This window comes from Theobroma umbraticum, unplaced genomic scaffold (genome assembly GCF_002168275.2).
Source record: "Theobroma umbraticum cultivar Fairchild unplaced genomic scaffold, ASM216827v3 scaffold_34.0, whole genome shotgun sequence".
Taxonomy (NCBI): Eukaryota; Viridiplantae; Streptophyta; class Magnoliopsida; order Malvales; family Malvaceae; genus Theobroma; species Theobroma umbraticum.
The window spans coordinates 2,281,203-2,295,649 of NW_018397275.1; the positions used below are offsets into that span (position 1 = coordinate 2,281,203).

The 14,447-nt window shown below is 35.7% G+C and overlaps 2 protein-coding genes, 1 long non-coding RNA gene and 1 pseudogene across 7 annotated transcripts; 2 read left to right on the top strand and 2 right to left on the bottom strand.

The window, feature by feature from the left end:
- On the top strand, nt 1-806 carry LOC149526400 (uncharacterized). Its single transcript, XR_016352052.1, has 2 exons — nt 1-100; nt 542-806. It is a non-coding gene; the product is annotated as an uncharacterized LOC149526400 (long non-coding RNA).
- A 939-nt stretch (nt 807-1,745) lies between these two features.
- LOC110427441 (putative disease resistance protein At5g63020 pseudogene) lies at nt 1,746-5,547 on the top strand (annotated as a pseudogene).
- Nucleotides 5,548-5,674: 127 nt separating this feature from the next.
- On the bottom strand, nt 5,675-9,676 carry LOC110427444 (aspartate-glutamate racemase family). 5 transcript variants are annotated; one of them, XM_021442969.2, is made up of 5 exons: nt 9,252-9,674; nt 9,041-9,108; nt 8,069-8,912; nt 6,697-6,973; nt 5,675-6,059 (listed from the first exon to the last, which is right to left on the bottom strand). In XM_021442969.2, exons 3-5 carry the CDS (start codon nt 8,777-8,779, stop codon nt 6,040-6,042), a joined length of 1,008 nt encoding a protein of 335 aa, XP_021298644.1. In that variant the 5' UTR covers nt 8,780-8,912; nt 9,041-9,108; nt 9,252-9,674; the 3' UTR covers nt 5,675-6,039. The 5 variants fall into 5 exon arrangements, with proteins under 5 accessions (XP_021298644.1, XP_021298642.1, XP_021298643.1 ...); XM_021442967.2 differs by having other exon boundaries at nt 8,069-9,108; XM_021442968.2 differs by having other exon boundaries at nt 9,041-9,674.
- Nucleotides 9,677-12,320: 2,644 nt separating this feature from the next.
- LOC110427498 (uncharacterized) lies at nt 12,321-14,128 on the bottom strand. The gene is made up of 3 exons (XM_021443044.2): nt 13,942-14,128; nt 12,987-13,218; nt 12,321-12,838 (listed from the first exon to the last, which is right to left on the bottom strand). Exons 1-3 carry the CDS (start codon nt 14,031-14,033, stop codon nt 12,590-12,592), a joined length of 573 nt encoding a protein of 190 aa, XP_021298719.1. The 5' UTR covers nt 14,034-14,128; the 3' UTR covers nt 12,321-12,589.
- Between the last annotated feature and the right edge of the window lie 319 nt (nt 14,129-14,447).

Sequence of the window (14,447 nt, forward strand, 5' to 3'; positions counted from 1 at the left end):
CCAATGGGAGGATGAATCTACTCAAAATGCCTTTCTTACCAGTTTCATTGCAGAGTCCTAAAGGCATGACTAATGAAATGTGGTGAATCAATGTGATTTGGTAAGTAATTGGAGCTCTGATGGTTTCTAGTGTAGTGTGATTGCTTGCTGCTTTGTCCATATTGACTAACTGTTTGTTATGTTGCCTATTTAGAAGTTCAATCTAAATTTCTGAGTTTGTTTTGTTCTTCCTATGTTTATGGAACATGCCTTACCAATTTTATCTGAGTAAACCTTGTCATAGTTAATGTGATAATATTCCCAGAAAAAGGTCTTTATGTTTTTCTGCACTTATTCTTGACTTTTGACTCAGTCATTTCTAATTTTTATTATAATAAAAGTGATACAAATTGTTTTCATTGGGAATACTCTGTGGAACTGTTTTGGGGTATGTTGTTGTCCAATGCTCCATTGTTTCTGTGGAAATTTGGTAATCATGACTCAATTTATCATGAAGCTTAATTGGTTTAAGATCTGATTTTATTATTGGAAAATATTGTAGATGTGAAGCAAGACAATTGTTAGGGTTGCTGTCCTCAATCAAGCTTGTTCTGGTTACTTTAAAGTTCGTGCGTGTGCACCATCGAATATAGATGCTAAACCAGGAAATAAGTCTAGTTAGTGTGGTATAGACTGGAATTTCTTGTTCCTGAATTGGATTGCTCGTAACAGTGTTGCTTTTCTGCACTTTAGCCCTTGGGATGGTTTGTTTGTAAAACAGATGATTGATTCTCTTTGTCATAGTTCAAGAACTTGTAAGATATCTATCTATGTTGTGCAAGGCATACATACAAAATATTTAAGTGAAACACACACACTTTGCAAGAACTTAAAACTGAAATGTTACATGTTAAAACATGTTTCAAGTCTTGAATACATCATAAAATCTGCATTCCATGTCTGGAGAAATAACAAATTATTGGCCGCATGCTTGCTTCAAAGTGCAATAAGCAGAAAATAGAGTCAATGTGTTCTTATCCAGCCAACATTGTTTATCTGTGATGATGCACATTCTCATCCAAACTCAAAACTTATTTATCAATTAAAGGGGAATCACCAATTCACAAGCTCAAGTCAAGATGCCTCTTCCAACTTATGCATAGGCTCTGTCTAACAAGCAGACCCAGATACTTAAATTCAAATACATCAGTTGGTTTACTTAATTGTCAAGCTCAATGGGTATTTATTATCATGCTTCAGAACCTAGTTGCCCATTCATTAGTCAACTTTCATGTTTGGGTTTGATAGAGTATACTACATATCCTAAGTGATTGGTAAAACATATAAGCATTTCTTACAGGCAGTTACTCACTCCCAACTCCTTTTTGTGATTAAAGTAAACTCAAAACTTGGTTACGCTTGCTCCTCTTAATGAGGAAATGTTAGGTAAATGAGAGTTGAACTCATAAGGTGCTTCAAAGACAAATTTTGGGTGGCATGTTGTATAAGGTGCTTCAAAAATCATAACAATGAAGTCTTTAATTTATCATCTCAATCCCTTGTTCTTTTTTGAATGTTCACACCATCATTGAGAGAACAACTTATACTTTACCAATCACTTATGATAAATTTTAATTTATCATCCCAATTATAACTTGAACTTTTGAAAAAAGAATTATCAATATTGAAGATCTCAATAGCAATTGAGAGAACAGGTTACAGAGGTTAAAAACAGAGACCTTGGAACGTGGTGCAATATGATTTATAATCAAATAAAATGACATTATTCGAAAACAGCATATTTTTCCTAAATTTATGCCCTAAGATTATTTCTCAGGGACAAAATTTAAAGAATGAGATCACCTCATTCTGCACTTTGAATGGTCAAAAAAGAATAACTTGAAGGGAAAACAATTGAAACTGCTTGTTTGGCTATGACCCAACTACCCACCAAAGTGATAATATAGATTAACATAAGATATTTTGCTTAGTCACATTAATCAACTTTATAGAAGATTAATCTGACTCAATTTTATTTTATATGTCTTGTTTCAGTTTTTGTCAATGTGAAATCTGAGACCCATTTTCCATGTTCCGGCTCTGTTTTCCACTGGAAAAGTTGCTGGAAGCAGTGACCACATCAATACTTTGTTCAGAAAATATTAAATAATGGTTCTGCTTTTGATGCTATGCCAAATAAAAGTCAAACATTCTAGATTGCTGGTTAGCATTTTCAACTTCAAAGCTTTCAGTTTGCAACCTTGCTCATCTTCTTTCCAACCGAAGCTGATTTGATAACTCTGTTTCTTCCACCCCTCGACCATTTCTTGTATACTATGGGAGGCTTGTGCTCTGTCTCGATTTCGATTGAGAATACCATCTCCTTTTGTTGCAATCACGCAGCAAAGCATGCGAGTTATGCTTGCAGACTGGGGAAACATTTAGATGTTCTGGAAACCAAAACGGAAGAATTAAAAGCATTAAGAAATGATGTGAAGAGGAGAGTTGAGATTGCTGAAAGGCAACATATGAAGCGCCTTGACCAAGTTGAATGGTGACTGTCAAGGGTTGAAGCATTGGAAGGAGAAGTTGAAGATTTGATGAAGGAAAGTGTTAATGAAAAGAAATGTCCTGGACGTTGCTGCCCCAAAAATTGCTGGTCCGGTTACAAGCTAGGAAAAAAGGCTGCTGAGATGTTAAAAAAGGTGAGAAGACACAGGAAGAAAGGACAACTTGAAAGGGTGGCTGAAACACTACCTCCAGCACCAGGGGATTTAAAGCCTTGCGAACCTACTGTGGGTATGGAGTCCATGATTTCAACTGTTTGGAATTGCCTCAGTGAAGAGCAAGCAGTAATCATTGGCTTATATGGAATGGAAGGCATCGGCAAGACTACTTTGTTGACTCAAATCAACAACATGCTCCTCAGCCTTCCCAGCAATTTTGATTTTGTGATCTGGGCAGTAGCTTCTAAAGACCTTAAACTTGAAAAGATTCAAGATGAGATTGGAGAAAAGATAGGGTATTCTGACAATATGTGGAGAAATAAACATATTGGGCAAAAAGCTATAGACATATACAGAGTCTTGAGTAATAGGAAATTTGTTTTGCTATTAGATGATTTATGGGACCGGGTTGATCTAACAACGATTGGAGTTCCTGTACCAAACCAACAAAATAACTCCGAGGTAATCTTCACTACACGTTCCAAAGAGGTGTGTGGTCTGATGGAAGCCCATAAAAGGTTCAGAGTAGAGTGCCTGCCACCACCTTTTGCTTGGCATCTGTTTCAAAAGAAAGTTGGAAATGACACTCTCAACCTGCATCCAGATATTCCTAAGCTCGCAGAAATTGTGGCCAAAGAGTGTGCTGGTTTGCCATTAGCACTTATTACAGTTGGTCGAGCCATGGCCTGCGAAAAGACACCAAAAGAATGGATTCGTGCAATTGAGGTTTTAAGAAAATGTGCCTCAGAATTTTCAGGTATGGGGGATAAGGTCTTTCCTCTTTTGAAGTTTAGTTTTGATCATTTGCCTAATGAGAAAGTAAGATGTTGCTTCTTGTATTGTACCTTATTTCCAGAAGACTTTGTCATTTCCAAAACTGATTTGATAGATTATTGGATTTGTGAGGAACTTTTGGATGAAAGTAATGACAGAAATAGAGCTCAAAACCAAGGCTATGACATTATTGGGACACTTGTATATGCGTGTTTATTGGAAGAAGAAGGTGATTATGTGAAAATGCATGATGTGATTCGTGATATGTCTCTGTGGATAGCCAATGTTTCTCAACGAAAACACATTAAATGCTATAACTAATGACTTCTTCCAATCTATGCCTAATCTAAGAGTGTTGGACTTGTCCAGTAACAGTGGGATAACTGAACTGCCCCAAGGAATTTCAAAACTGGTTTCCCTAAAATATCTCAATCTATCCAAGACAAGCATACGACAGCTGCCAAATGAGCTCAAGTCCCTGGAAAAGCTGGAATATTTGAACTTGGAGCATACATATGCACTAAATACAATTCCATGCCAACTGATATCTAGCTTTCCATTCTTACAAGTGTTGAGAATGTTTGGTTGCGGTTTTTCTGATCTAGTTGTGCACGGTAATCTACAGTCGGGGGGAAATGAGTGCTTGGTACAGGAATTGCAGTGTCTGAAAAAATTGAGCATGTTGAGTCTCACGGTGAAGAGCGCTTTTGCACTTGAAGGATTTTTAAGCTCCCACAAGTTCAAGAGCTGCGCTCGAGACCTATGCCTTGAGTTTTTAAGTGATTCAAATGTTCTAAATATTTCATGTTTAGAAGATATGAAGCAACTCAATATGCTAGAAATCTCTGATTGTAACAGTTTAGAAGAGCTGAAGCATGATTGGTTGCAGGAACCAAGAAAGATACTCACATCTATTGATTTCCACAGCTCAATGATCCTCAAGGACAGATGCTTCAACAACCTTCAAAGAGTAAGTGTAGATAACTGTACACGATTGGGGGATTTGACATGGCTCATGCTTGCCCCAAACCTTGCTAGTCTTTGCATATCAAGATGCTCCCAAATCAAAGAAATAATCAGCACAGCAAAATGCGGCAGATTTGCAGAAGTACCAGGAAGTATTAAGCCATTTGAAAAACTTGAAGTTCTCCACTTGTCTTACCTACCAGAACTAAAATGCATCTACCAGGATCCCCTTCCATTTCTAAGTCTCAAGGAAATCTCCATATTTGGGTGTCCAAGGCTTAAGAAGCTTCCGGTCAATGTAAAGAATGCTGAAGGACATGGCATTGCCATTCATGGATGGGAATTCTGGTGGAAAGAATTAGAATGGGAGGATGAGACAACTAAAAATGCTTTTGTTCCCTGTTTCAAATCTATGCCCCTCAATATCTCACCACAGTAACTTACAATGAAGCAAAGAAATGCAGTATCAGAACATCATCAAATTGCAGATGAATGATTCTCTTTGTCATAGTTCGCTTTTTCATGATACTGAAAACTCTGGTTTTCTTTGTTGAATCATACTCCTTTTCCTTCTTTTTGGTGAGAGAATCATACACTTTGATGAACTCAGAAAATTTCAATTTGAGCTGTCATACACCATAAACTTGGGGACATCTCTGCTTTGTAACTTTCTTTCGCATCAGGTCACACAGGGCTTGGAACTAGAATTTTAATCTTTCCAAATCCAATAGTTTACAGTGAGCATTAATCCAAGAAATTAAGCAAGAAATTTTCAAGTTTACAATGAGAATTCGCTATCTACCTACGAATTTCCCATATGCTTAGTGAAGGAATGAATTTCATTTTCCTGTATGCATTATTTCTGCTACTGCACTTGAAAATGTCAATATCAGGATTTTACCATGATTGTAAGACGTAGATCAGGTCAGATTTACAATTCAACCTCATTAATACTTTAAATTTATAATGATTGTTCCAATCTCTTATGGTGTGCTTCAGAATTCTGACCTACACATCCTCCTTGTTCAAGTTACTAATTGAGATTCCAAGTGCACATTGTTCCTTCATCTTTCCTCTACATATCGGAAAGAACAAATATATAGATAACTTGCAGTCTCTTTTCCTATCAGTAGACAAAGGAGTTAAAATATGCATTTTATCAAAGTCTAATCCAATCTTTAACTTTCTTGAACCAATACCTATCCATGTTGTGCTAGGCATACAAAGGATTAAAGTGAAACACACACATACCTTACAATAACATAAAACCAAAATGTGACATGTTAAAACATGCTTACAGTCATAAATACATCATAATATCTGCATTCCACATCAGGAGAAATAACAAATTATTGTCCACGTGCTTGTTTCAAAGTGAAATAACCAAAACATAGTCAATGTGTTCTTATCCAGCCAACACTTTCTATCTGTGATGTTGCACAATCTCCATTAATTTCATTCAAAAAATTATGAACTAATACCATCACATTCTCATTGAAGTTCAATTCATTTATCAATTAAAGGGAAATCACCAATTCGCATGCTCAAGTCAAGATGCCTCTTCCAGCTTATGCATAGGCTCTGTCTAAAAGAGTCAACCAACCAGCCCAGATACTGAAATTCAAATACATCAGTTGGTTACTTAATTGTCAAGCTTGATAGGTATTTATTATCATGTTTCAAAACCTACTTGCCAATTCTTTGGCTAACTTTCAGGTCTGGGTTTGATATAGTTAGTACATATCTTAAGTGATTGGTAAAAGGTATAAGCATTCCTATAGGCAGTTATTCACTCCTAACTCATTTTTGTGATTAATGTAAGCTCAGAACTTGTGAAATGCTTGCTGCTATAAACAAGAAGATTTTAGATAAATGAGAGTTGAACTCACAAGGTGCTTCAAAGACAAATTTTGGGTGGCATGTTGTATAATGAACTCATCATATCCAACTAATATACCACATAAAAATTTTAGAACAATTGACTAAGCAGTCTGATTTATTCAACATGCTAAATGACCCAAGGCTTCCCCTTCATATTTTACTACACCAAAGAGGTACTTCTTCTCATTAATAAATTTCTTCGTAGTTTCTGTTCTTATATCCTTTCTTAATAGACACAAATAATACAGAACAATACGGGGATCATTTTCAGTACTTATTCCCCAAGAATGATAAGAAAGCCTGTAATCAAAAGGGAAAAAAATCCACAATAAGAATGCATAAAACTACTTATTTAGCACCCTTTACGTACCTTCCTCCACAGCTTGCTGTGCCCACTTGATAGTTGACCTGGCCAATGCATCCATTGGGTCAATACATTTCTTAAGAAGAGGATCATCCCGAGGCAAAAGATCACGCATATCATCAGACGCAAGGATAACAGCGTTAACCGCCCTCACCAGGAGAACCTGGAGTGCAATTCTCAGCAGATTCTGTGCCCCTTCCATGTCTTTTCTATTTAAGGCATCAATTGCAGGGATTACAGTGTGTTCCATGGTTGCCTTATCTGGCAGCACAACCTCAAAACCCTACATTAATATATTGAAGTAATAAATAAGTGCTCAAATTTGCAAATAACTAGCATAATTGTGCTGAAACTAGTATCATATAGGTTTAATATTTTTCAGTTACAAAAATCATATGGAATTTAAAGCTCCAAAACAAGTAATTCCGAATTTAAGACAAAAAAAAATAAAGGAAAAAAGGCAGAGAAAGAGACATTTCAACAAGGTCATAACCTTAAGGTCCATAACATCGGTGCCATCAAATTTGGGGAACTTTATCCACAAATCTTCCAACATATGTACAGCAACATTGCCAAGTGAAATGAGGCTATAAAGATAAATTGCATTTCAGTCATAACAATGAAATCTTTAATTTATCATCTCAATCCCTTTTTCATTTTTGAATTTTCACACCAACATAATGAGCTTCTAAGTAAGAACTTAAACTTATGACCAAATTATCAATATTGAAGATCTCGATGGCAATTGAGAGAACAAGCAACAGAGGTGAAAAACAGAGACATTGGACCTTTTTGCAATATAATTTATAATCAGATAGAATTAGCTCATATCATGCCAAACATATATTCCAAACAAGCTAAGAGGTAACCCCCCTCAGTCAAAGACAGCCCATGAACGTCAACAAAAGACAAAGCTAGTGTTGTTCTACTGTACCTGCCTTTCTTCAAAATTCAAAACTTTTAGTTAGTACATGTATTACCTAAATATTTAGGCCTCGTTTGGTTGATAAATTTTACTTTCTGTGTTTTGTTATTTGTCTGTGTTTTCTATTTATTTTTTATTTTTACTTTTTCCTTTTGCAACACACACACACAAAGGCAAAGGGAACCATATTTAGTACCTTCAAAAGCATTTGCAGCACATGAAGGTCGACCATGAAGGCTACTGTTGCCTGACTAAAATACCTTCTTTTGCTTGTAAATGGCCATGATCAATTTAATAGTTTATTACTTAGAACACAAACTCTCCTAGGATACAGTCATTTTTCCCAAAAAGGGCAAGAACATAAATTGAAACAACATTTTTCTACACTAAGATTATTTCTCAGGGCATAACAATTCAGAATAGCAATAGAAAAAATTTAAAGAATGAGATTACCTCATTCTGCAGTTTCTCTTGGTAAAACCCTGCTTTTAAAGTTGCATCTGTGGCAAGTACCCCAATTCGCAAAGGGCTCCCAGCTTCCAGTGGTTTCAACTTGGCTTCCTTAAGCTCCCTGGCAACACACTCACCCATATGAAGGGAAGGAACAGAACATCCCTTAAACACTTCATCGTGCCATGAGTGTGAAATATGACAAGGCACCACAATGCAGTGAGCTCCTGACTTCTCAAGGAAGACCCTTTTACTCCATAGATTTTCAACAATCCGGGTATGATCGAATTGTGAATGTTCATTTCTAGGGCAGAGAGAAGCAGAATTCCTCTCCATCGATAAAAGCTCCCTATTCAACACTGGATCAGAGCAAAGAACAAAAGGCATGCAATTCTTTTCATTCTCTTTACTCCAATGCACTAGTTTTCTCACGAAATTGAGACTGGAATCAACAGATACCCCTCCAATTATTCCCACGGCATTTGGATGACTAAGCAAGGTCCCTGCAGAGCTAATTAAAGAAGCTGTACCTGAACTAGAACTTTTCTTAGATTCAGGAAATTTCCCACTTTCATCAGTGTGTAAGATCACTGAGGATGGGGACATAGCTAGAGCCGGATCCAACCTTCTCTTACAAAAATTTCTCTGCGTAGTTACACAACTCCACATGTAAGATGGGGAATTCAGTGACATTTGCAAGCTTCCACCCAACATCTCAACATAAAAGGTATCAAATGAAACCCAAAATACAAGTATAAGATTCTAAATTCCAGTGGGAAAATATGAGGTTCTGGCAACTGAAATCCACCTCTGGAACTAATGAATTAGCAAAAAATTCATAGTTCACCTGAGAAGGCCAAAAATAGAAACCATCTCAACATTCTGATATCAACCAACAAAATTCCAACTTTCAGAAACTGCTAATTAAATAAGTACTCAAAAGACCATGTATAGTATCTTCTACTCGATTTCTACCTTCTACAACCAAAACCACTTACAGAACTAGCCAAAAGGCCAAACTTGATCAACCTTCAACCTTCAACCTTCAAAAACCAAAGTTTTATCATAAACCCTACAAATGAAAGCCTAGCTTTTCCAAATTTTAGCTCGCAAAAGATAAAACTGTTCTAACAAAGCAAACCAATTCCAAACGACAAAACCACTCTAACAAACCAATTAGGTTCACCTTAGCAAAACCCAACTTCCAAACCCAGGAGGGCTTCCCTCTCCAAGCCTCCGGACTTCAAAAGAAGAAACCAAACAAAAAGAAGCAAAAATCAACAAAGGCAAAGTGAAAGGCGCAAAAGTTCCAAGCTCCGAGGACTTCCTTGATATGCACCAGTGTTTTAGGGATGGACCAGCGGCTACTGCAAGTGGGAATCCTTGTGCTTTGAATAAGCATATGGATCTCTCTATATCATATTTTTCTCACTGTACTGATAACTCTGGTTAAATTTTAAGTGGGAAGAAAACTGAAAAATAAAAATACAACAAAGTGAAACAATTGAACAGAAGTAAGTCTCTGTCTGTGTCTGTCACCTTTTGTTTGTAGCATGTGCAACTTGGGGACCCTCATTCTGCTCCGACAATGTCCTTCTCAGTCTCTGTGCTTTACGGTTTCCATTTAATTTTTTAATACAATTGCTGCTTTAATTTTTCCTTTTCAAATATCATATAGCATTAGTCATTTGGTTAATGTGCCTTCCTTTTTTGATCCATTCTCACCACTGCTTGCTTCTGTTATCTGCCTTGCTTGGTTTTGGGCCTTCACCAACTTTCTCAAACAAAGGCTGAAACATCATTTTCTATTCATTAAGCAACTCTTTCATTATTTTTTCCTGATTTTTAGTCATCAATGAAGCTAGCTCAAGAGGATACATTTCCATTAAGCAAAGCTTCAGAGACTCAAGTTTTTTTTCCTTGGAAGCAATATATTCATTTAATATTTATTCAAATTTCTCCTTCATTGTCTTTGTTATTGACTTCAACTCAACAACATCAAGATTTAGTTTGGGGGATTCGCTGGATTGGGAAGGTTTTGGTTGGCTAAAGACATGAATAAGAAGAACTGAGGTCTCAAGAAATGAAGTGTCCTGTGAATTTGCAGCACAACTGAAGACACGAAGGGAGTTATCGGGGGGTGCAAATTTTGGGCCTTTGCTGGCTATCTAAGGAAGAATTGGAGAAAGGGAGGAGGGACTGGACTAGCTGACTATGAAGAATTTGGTTTTAGAAGGGTTAAATAGTTATTATAAAATATAATATATATTTAATGTTTTAAAAATATAATATAAATTTCAATTCTTCCACTCATTTGGTTAAGAAATCTAGATATCGAAAACTAACTAGTCTTTAATAAACAAACTGGTCGTTTAACAAATTTGGTTGAACTAATAGAATTAAATTCAATTTGGTTAGTTTATTTAGATGGATTCCGCTTTGCTTAACTCTAGATGTAGTTGACAGAAATTGTTTTATAATTAAATACCATTTTCATAATGAATAAGAAAGGTCCAAAGAAAAGTGTAAATTAAGATTGAAATTTGAATTTGATTCTTTTACTTTTTAATTTGGTAGTTTAGTTTCTTTATTCCAATTTTAATAAGTTTAGCTCACGCACTTTTATTAAAAGTCAGTTCAAGAATAATTACTAGCAGTATTAAGATTTTACATTTAATTTGGATAATATGACATTTAGCTAATGACTTGACATGAATTAATCATTTAATTATGCGACACATATTGATTTAAAGAATATCATACTTTATTTTAATTAAATAATAATTAATATTTTTAACATTTTAAGGAAAGGAATTTTAATATTTTTTATTAAAAAATTCAAATTAACATGTTATATTATCAATCAAAATTTATGCAATTGAATTTAACTTCAAAAAAATTTAATTTCATTATCAATTATTCTTGAATTGACTTTTCATAAAAATGTAAGAAGTAAATTCATTCAAACAGAGGTGAAATGACTAAAACCATATAATAAAAATAGTAGAAAGACCAAATTCAGATTTCCACTATCTATTTCATGAAGGTGAAGAGTATTTATTAACTGGATAGCATAATGTTTGAATCTACTACTTGCATTTAAGGTGAATAAAAGTTCCTTATTATTTTTCTAGGACCATGCAAATGAAGAAATTCATATTATGATTGTCAGCCAATATTTTCTAGTTTCTATTTCATTGAGATAGAATTAAATCTTTAGGCAACTATGCTTGGTCAAATAGGATGATGATTAACATTTTTGTCTACTTTTGTAACATATGATTCTAAACCACAAATTCCTTAAAGAAATAGCAACTCGACAAGACTTATTTATTGGTCATCAAAGGCCCCCATTGCCACAATTTGTGAGTCATGGCTAAGGTCGAAGACTCGGGGAGTATTAGACATGACAGCACTAGACCAACTCAAAGTTCCAAGCGGGGACATCTGTTTGCTGAGCAACATGGACAGATTACGCAATTGAGAATTTTTCACCCTGGGGTCCCCTTGTGCTTTGCTAAGGAAAATGGATCCTGGCCATGTGCCACGTAGCAAGAGAAAGTAATTGATAAGGCTGCAGAGCTCAAGCCGAGGAAATGTTTTCAAGCCCTTACCATGAAAGACTTGGGTTTAACCTGTAAAACCAACAGCTGATTAACCACATCTGCAATTGCCTGTGCCAAGTCCCTTTTATCGAATAAATGCGTAGGATATCTAACCAAGCACGGTCCATTTACAACTTTGTCCACATTACCCAACTTGTAAAGTAGTAATATTCACGTGTATATATAAAGTGTACACTTTACTGAGCAACTTCTATTAAAATAATGATGTGATTGAATAGTATCACAGTTCACATTTACCTGTAAAAGTTATTTGTTTTGATTTATCGAGCCTTATAGTTTTACTCCATAAAAAGCAACTTACATGTTAAAAATTATGTGAACATTTGGATACCATATTATATTTTAATACACATTTGAAGTGAGATTTAGAATTCTCTTTTAAAACCGTGACACATGGCAGAGACATATATCATAAGTTGGGGTCCAATAGCGAGTTAGTGACTTGCAACAAGAAGCCTAGGTGCCCAACTTTGTACAATCTAATCCAAAAATTAGCTATCTGCTGTGGAGCTTGCTTATGTAAGGTTTAATTTATCATTGAAGCAAAATCATAGTAGTGAGATTGCAATACTGTGTAAAATTACAATTGGTGTAATTGGTTTTTAGAAAGACATCGATGACATTGTGGGAGAGAGAGAAAACAACCATACATTTCTATTTAAGTTACAAGCTATTTGAATCTACTCCAGTAAACTGTACAGAGGTAATCCAACTCCCTAGTCCCTATAGAATCTCAAAGTTGCCCTAAAATTACATCTCAATAAGTTTAAAATGATTTGTCAATAATCTCTATTCCATGAAAGTTCTGTTGTATCTTTCCTTCCCAAGATCCCAAGGTGGGCCTATATGTTAGGTACTCAAAAATGTTACCACCAAAGTATGCATGCTGGATCTGCCTTCACAGAATTTTGACTCGCCTTGCTTTGCAACTATGGATTAATTTTCTCACATCCCTTCTAACTGACAAAAAGGCACAAACCATAGCAACAATCATTGTTGGGTACATATGAATAGCTTTTGTGGGAACCATAATGATTTCTCTGAGAAGGCCCCATATTATAAGCATCGTCCCAAAAAGGCTCATTCTTCCGTGCCTTAAGAGACTTATAAATGCTCCTACAACAGCCAAGTAGCTCCCTGCAAGAATCTGGTGCAATGCAAAAATTGGAATATGAGATCATTGGCTTAAAATTGAAGAACATTGAATAACCAAAACTTCCACATGTAATTAGACATTGATCAATGATCAAGCAACATATGAGTCCTTTGCCAGTAAAATTTTGATTTAAACCAACCTCTAGGCGCTGAAGATCAGATGCTGCAGGAGGCTTCCTCACATTGGTGAGGTTATATAACTTTAACAATTTGCCATAGCTTGGAAAAGACCTGTTTTTGATGATAGCATTGGCAATAGCCCCTGGATACAGAAGAACCTTAACTACACATGTAGGGAAGAGCTCACTGGCAATCAACTGAGAGGATGTTACCTCAATAGGCGTTTTGCATATTCCAAATCTACATGGTACCCTGTAGAGTTGAGAAAACAACATGTTAAGAAGGTTATTACTAAATGTGTAGATGATATTGACAAATATTTTTGAGTTCTTTCTGCGCTTTAATGGCATTTTGACAAATTTCCAAACACATTTTATCAGCAGCGGAAGAGTTTTGAAAGGATTTCAGATTCTAAATGAGAACAACACCTGCATTAATCCTGGATCTGTATGCAGGCTCCTACGCTATTTACAGAAGAAAAAGATATAGCTTGACTAGAAATCAATTCTATAACATGTCATGGAGTAGATTCCTGGTGCGTTTCTCTTGTTTGTCAGATGTGGCAATATAATTTTTAAGCACCAAAGAAAAAACAAAAACTAATAGGAGTTATGTGGCTGGTTGCAATGCAAGAAAAATACCACAAATATGAACAAACAAAAGAAATCCAAAAAGAGAAAAGGAAGTTAAGAAGTCAGAGTTGTAGCATAATGCTATGCAAATTGCACTAGACTTTCCAGATTTTGGTTAAATAAAAAATGTGGTGGCCAGGAGAAGAGAGAAAAGCAATGGATAGCATGGAATATTCTATTTCTGTGAAATTAAAAGAAAAAGAAAAAAGGAATCCCAGAGGCATGTGATGCTTATACATTTTTAATTTTCGTCTCTTGTTGCTGGGTATAAACTACCAATCCATCATTGTCAATAAAATTAAAAATTAAAAAAAAATTGGGATGGGAGGAGAAATGGGGTTACCTGAAAAGAGGGATTTGAAAGATGATAAGAAGGAAATACATAAAAGAAGCAATGCAGGATATGAAGCTTGCCCATTTCCTTGAAGAAGCCATTGGAGAAGGAACCCACGATATGGAAGGGAAAAAAAATTGCAGCGAGGAAATAGGAGAGAGAGAAAATAGAGGGAAGTTATTGTGGTAAAACTTGTTGGGAAGGGATGGAAATCACGGGGTCATATTGTTCACACGTCTGCGTTTGAATTTTGCTACCTTATTACATGTATTCCCTCTCTCTCCACGAGTTTGAATTCCTACCTTCAAATAAAATAAATGAATCCTCGATTCTCGACACCTCCCTAATTGGGTTTCTTAATTGCCCTTTTTCCGGAATAAAAAGACATGGGGAAACAGACAAACCGTCCTGTGTTCCATGTGAAGCTTGAGTTCCGATACTTTGTAATATCTATCGATTTGTTGCATGCCATTTTCTTTGTATGCAATATTAGTTTAGAATGGAAAATTGTTTCT

What these genes read in the sequence shown, in the direction of transcription:
- LOC110427444 (XM_021442969.2), bottom strand. Translation starts at nt 8,779, where the DNA reads ATGTTGGGTGGAAGCTTGCAAATGTCACTGAATTCCCCATCTTACATG. An exon ending in AAGAGAAACTGCAGAATGAG is followed by an intron (nt 6,974 to 8,068) that starts GTAATCTCATTC and finishes ATATTAATGTAG; the next exon opens with GGTTTTGAGGTTGTGCTGCC. An exon ending in ACAGCAAGCTGTGGAGGAAG is followed by an intron (nt 6,060 to 6,696) that starts GTACGTAAAGGG and finishes TTTGAATTTCAG; the next exon opens with TATCTGGGCTGGTTGGTTGA.
- LOC110427498 (XM_021443044.2), bottom strand. Translation starts at nt 14,033, where the DNA reads ATGGCTTCTTCAAGGAAATGGGCAAGCTTCATATCCTGCATTGCTTCT. An exon ending in TTTCAAATCCCTCTTTTCAG is followed by an intron (nt 13,219 to 13,941) that starts GTAACCCCATTT and finishes TCAACTCTACAG; the next exon opens with GGTACCATGTAGATTTGGAA. An exon ending in CTGATCTTCAGCGCCTAGAG is followed by an intron (nt 12,839 to 12,986) that starts GTTGGTTTAAAT and finishes GCATTGCACCAG; the next exon opens with ATTCTTGCAGGGAGCTACTT.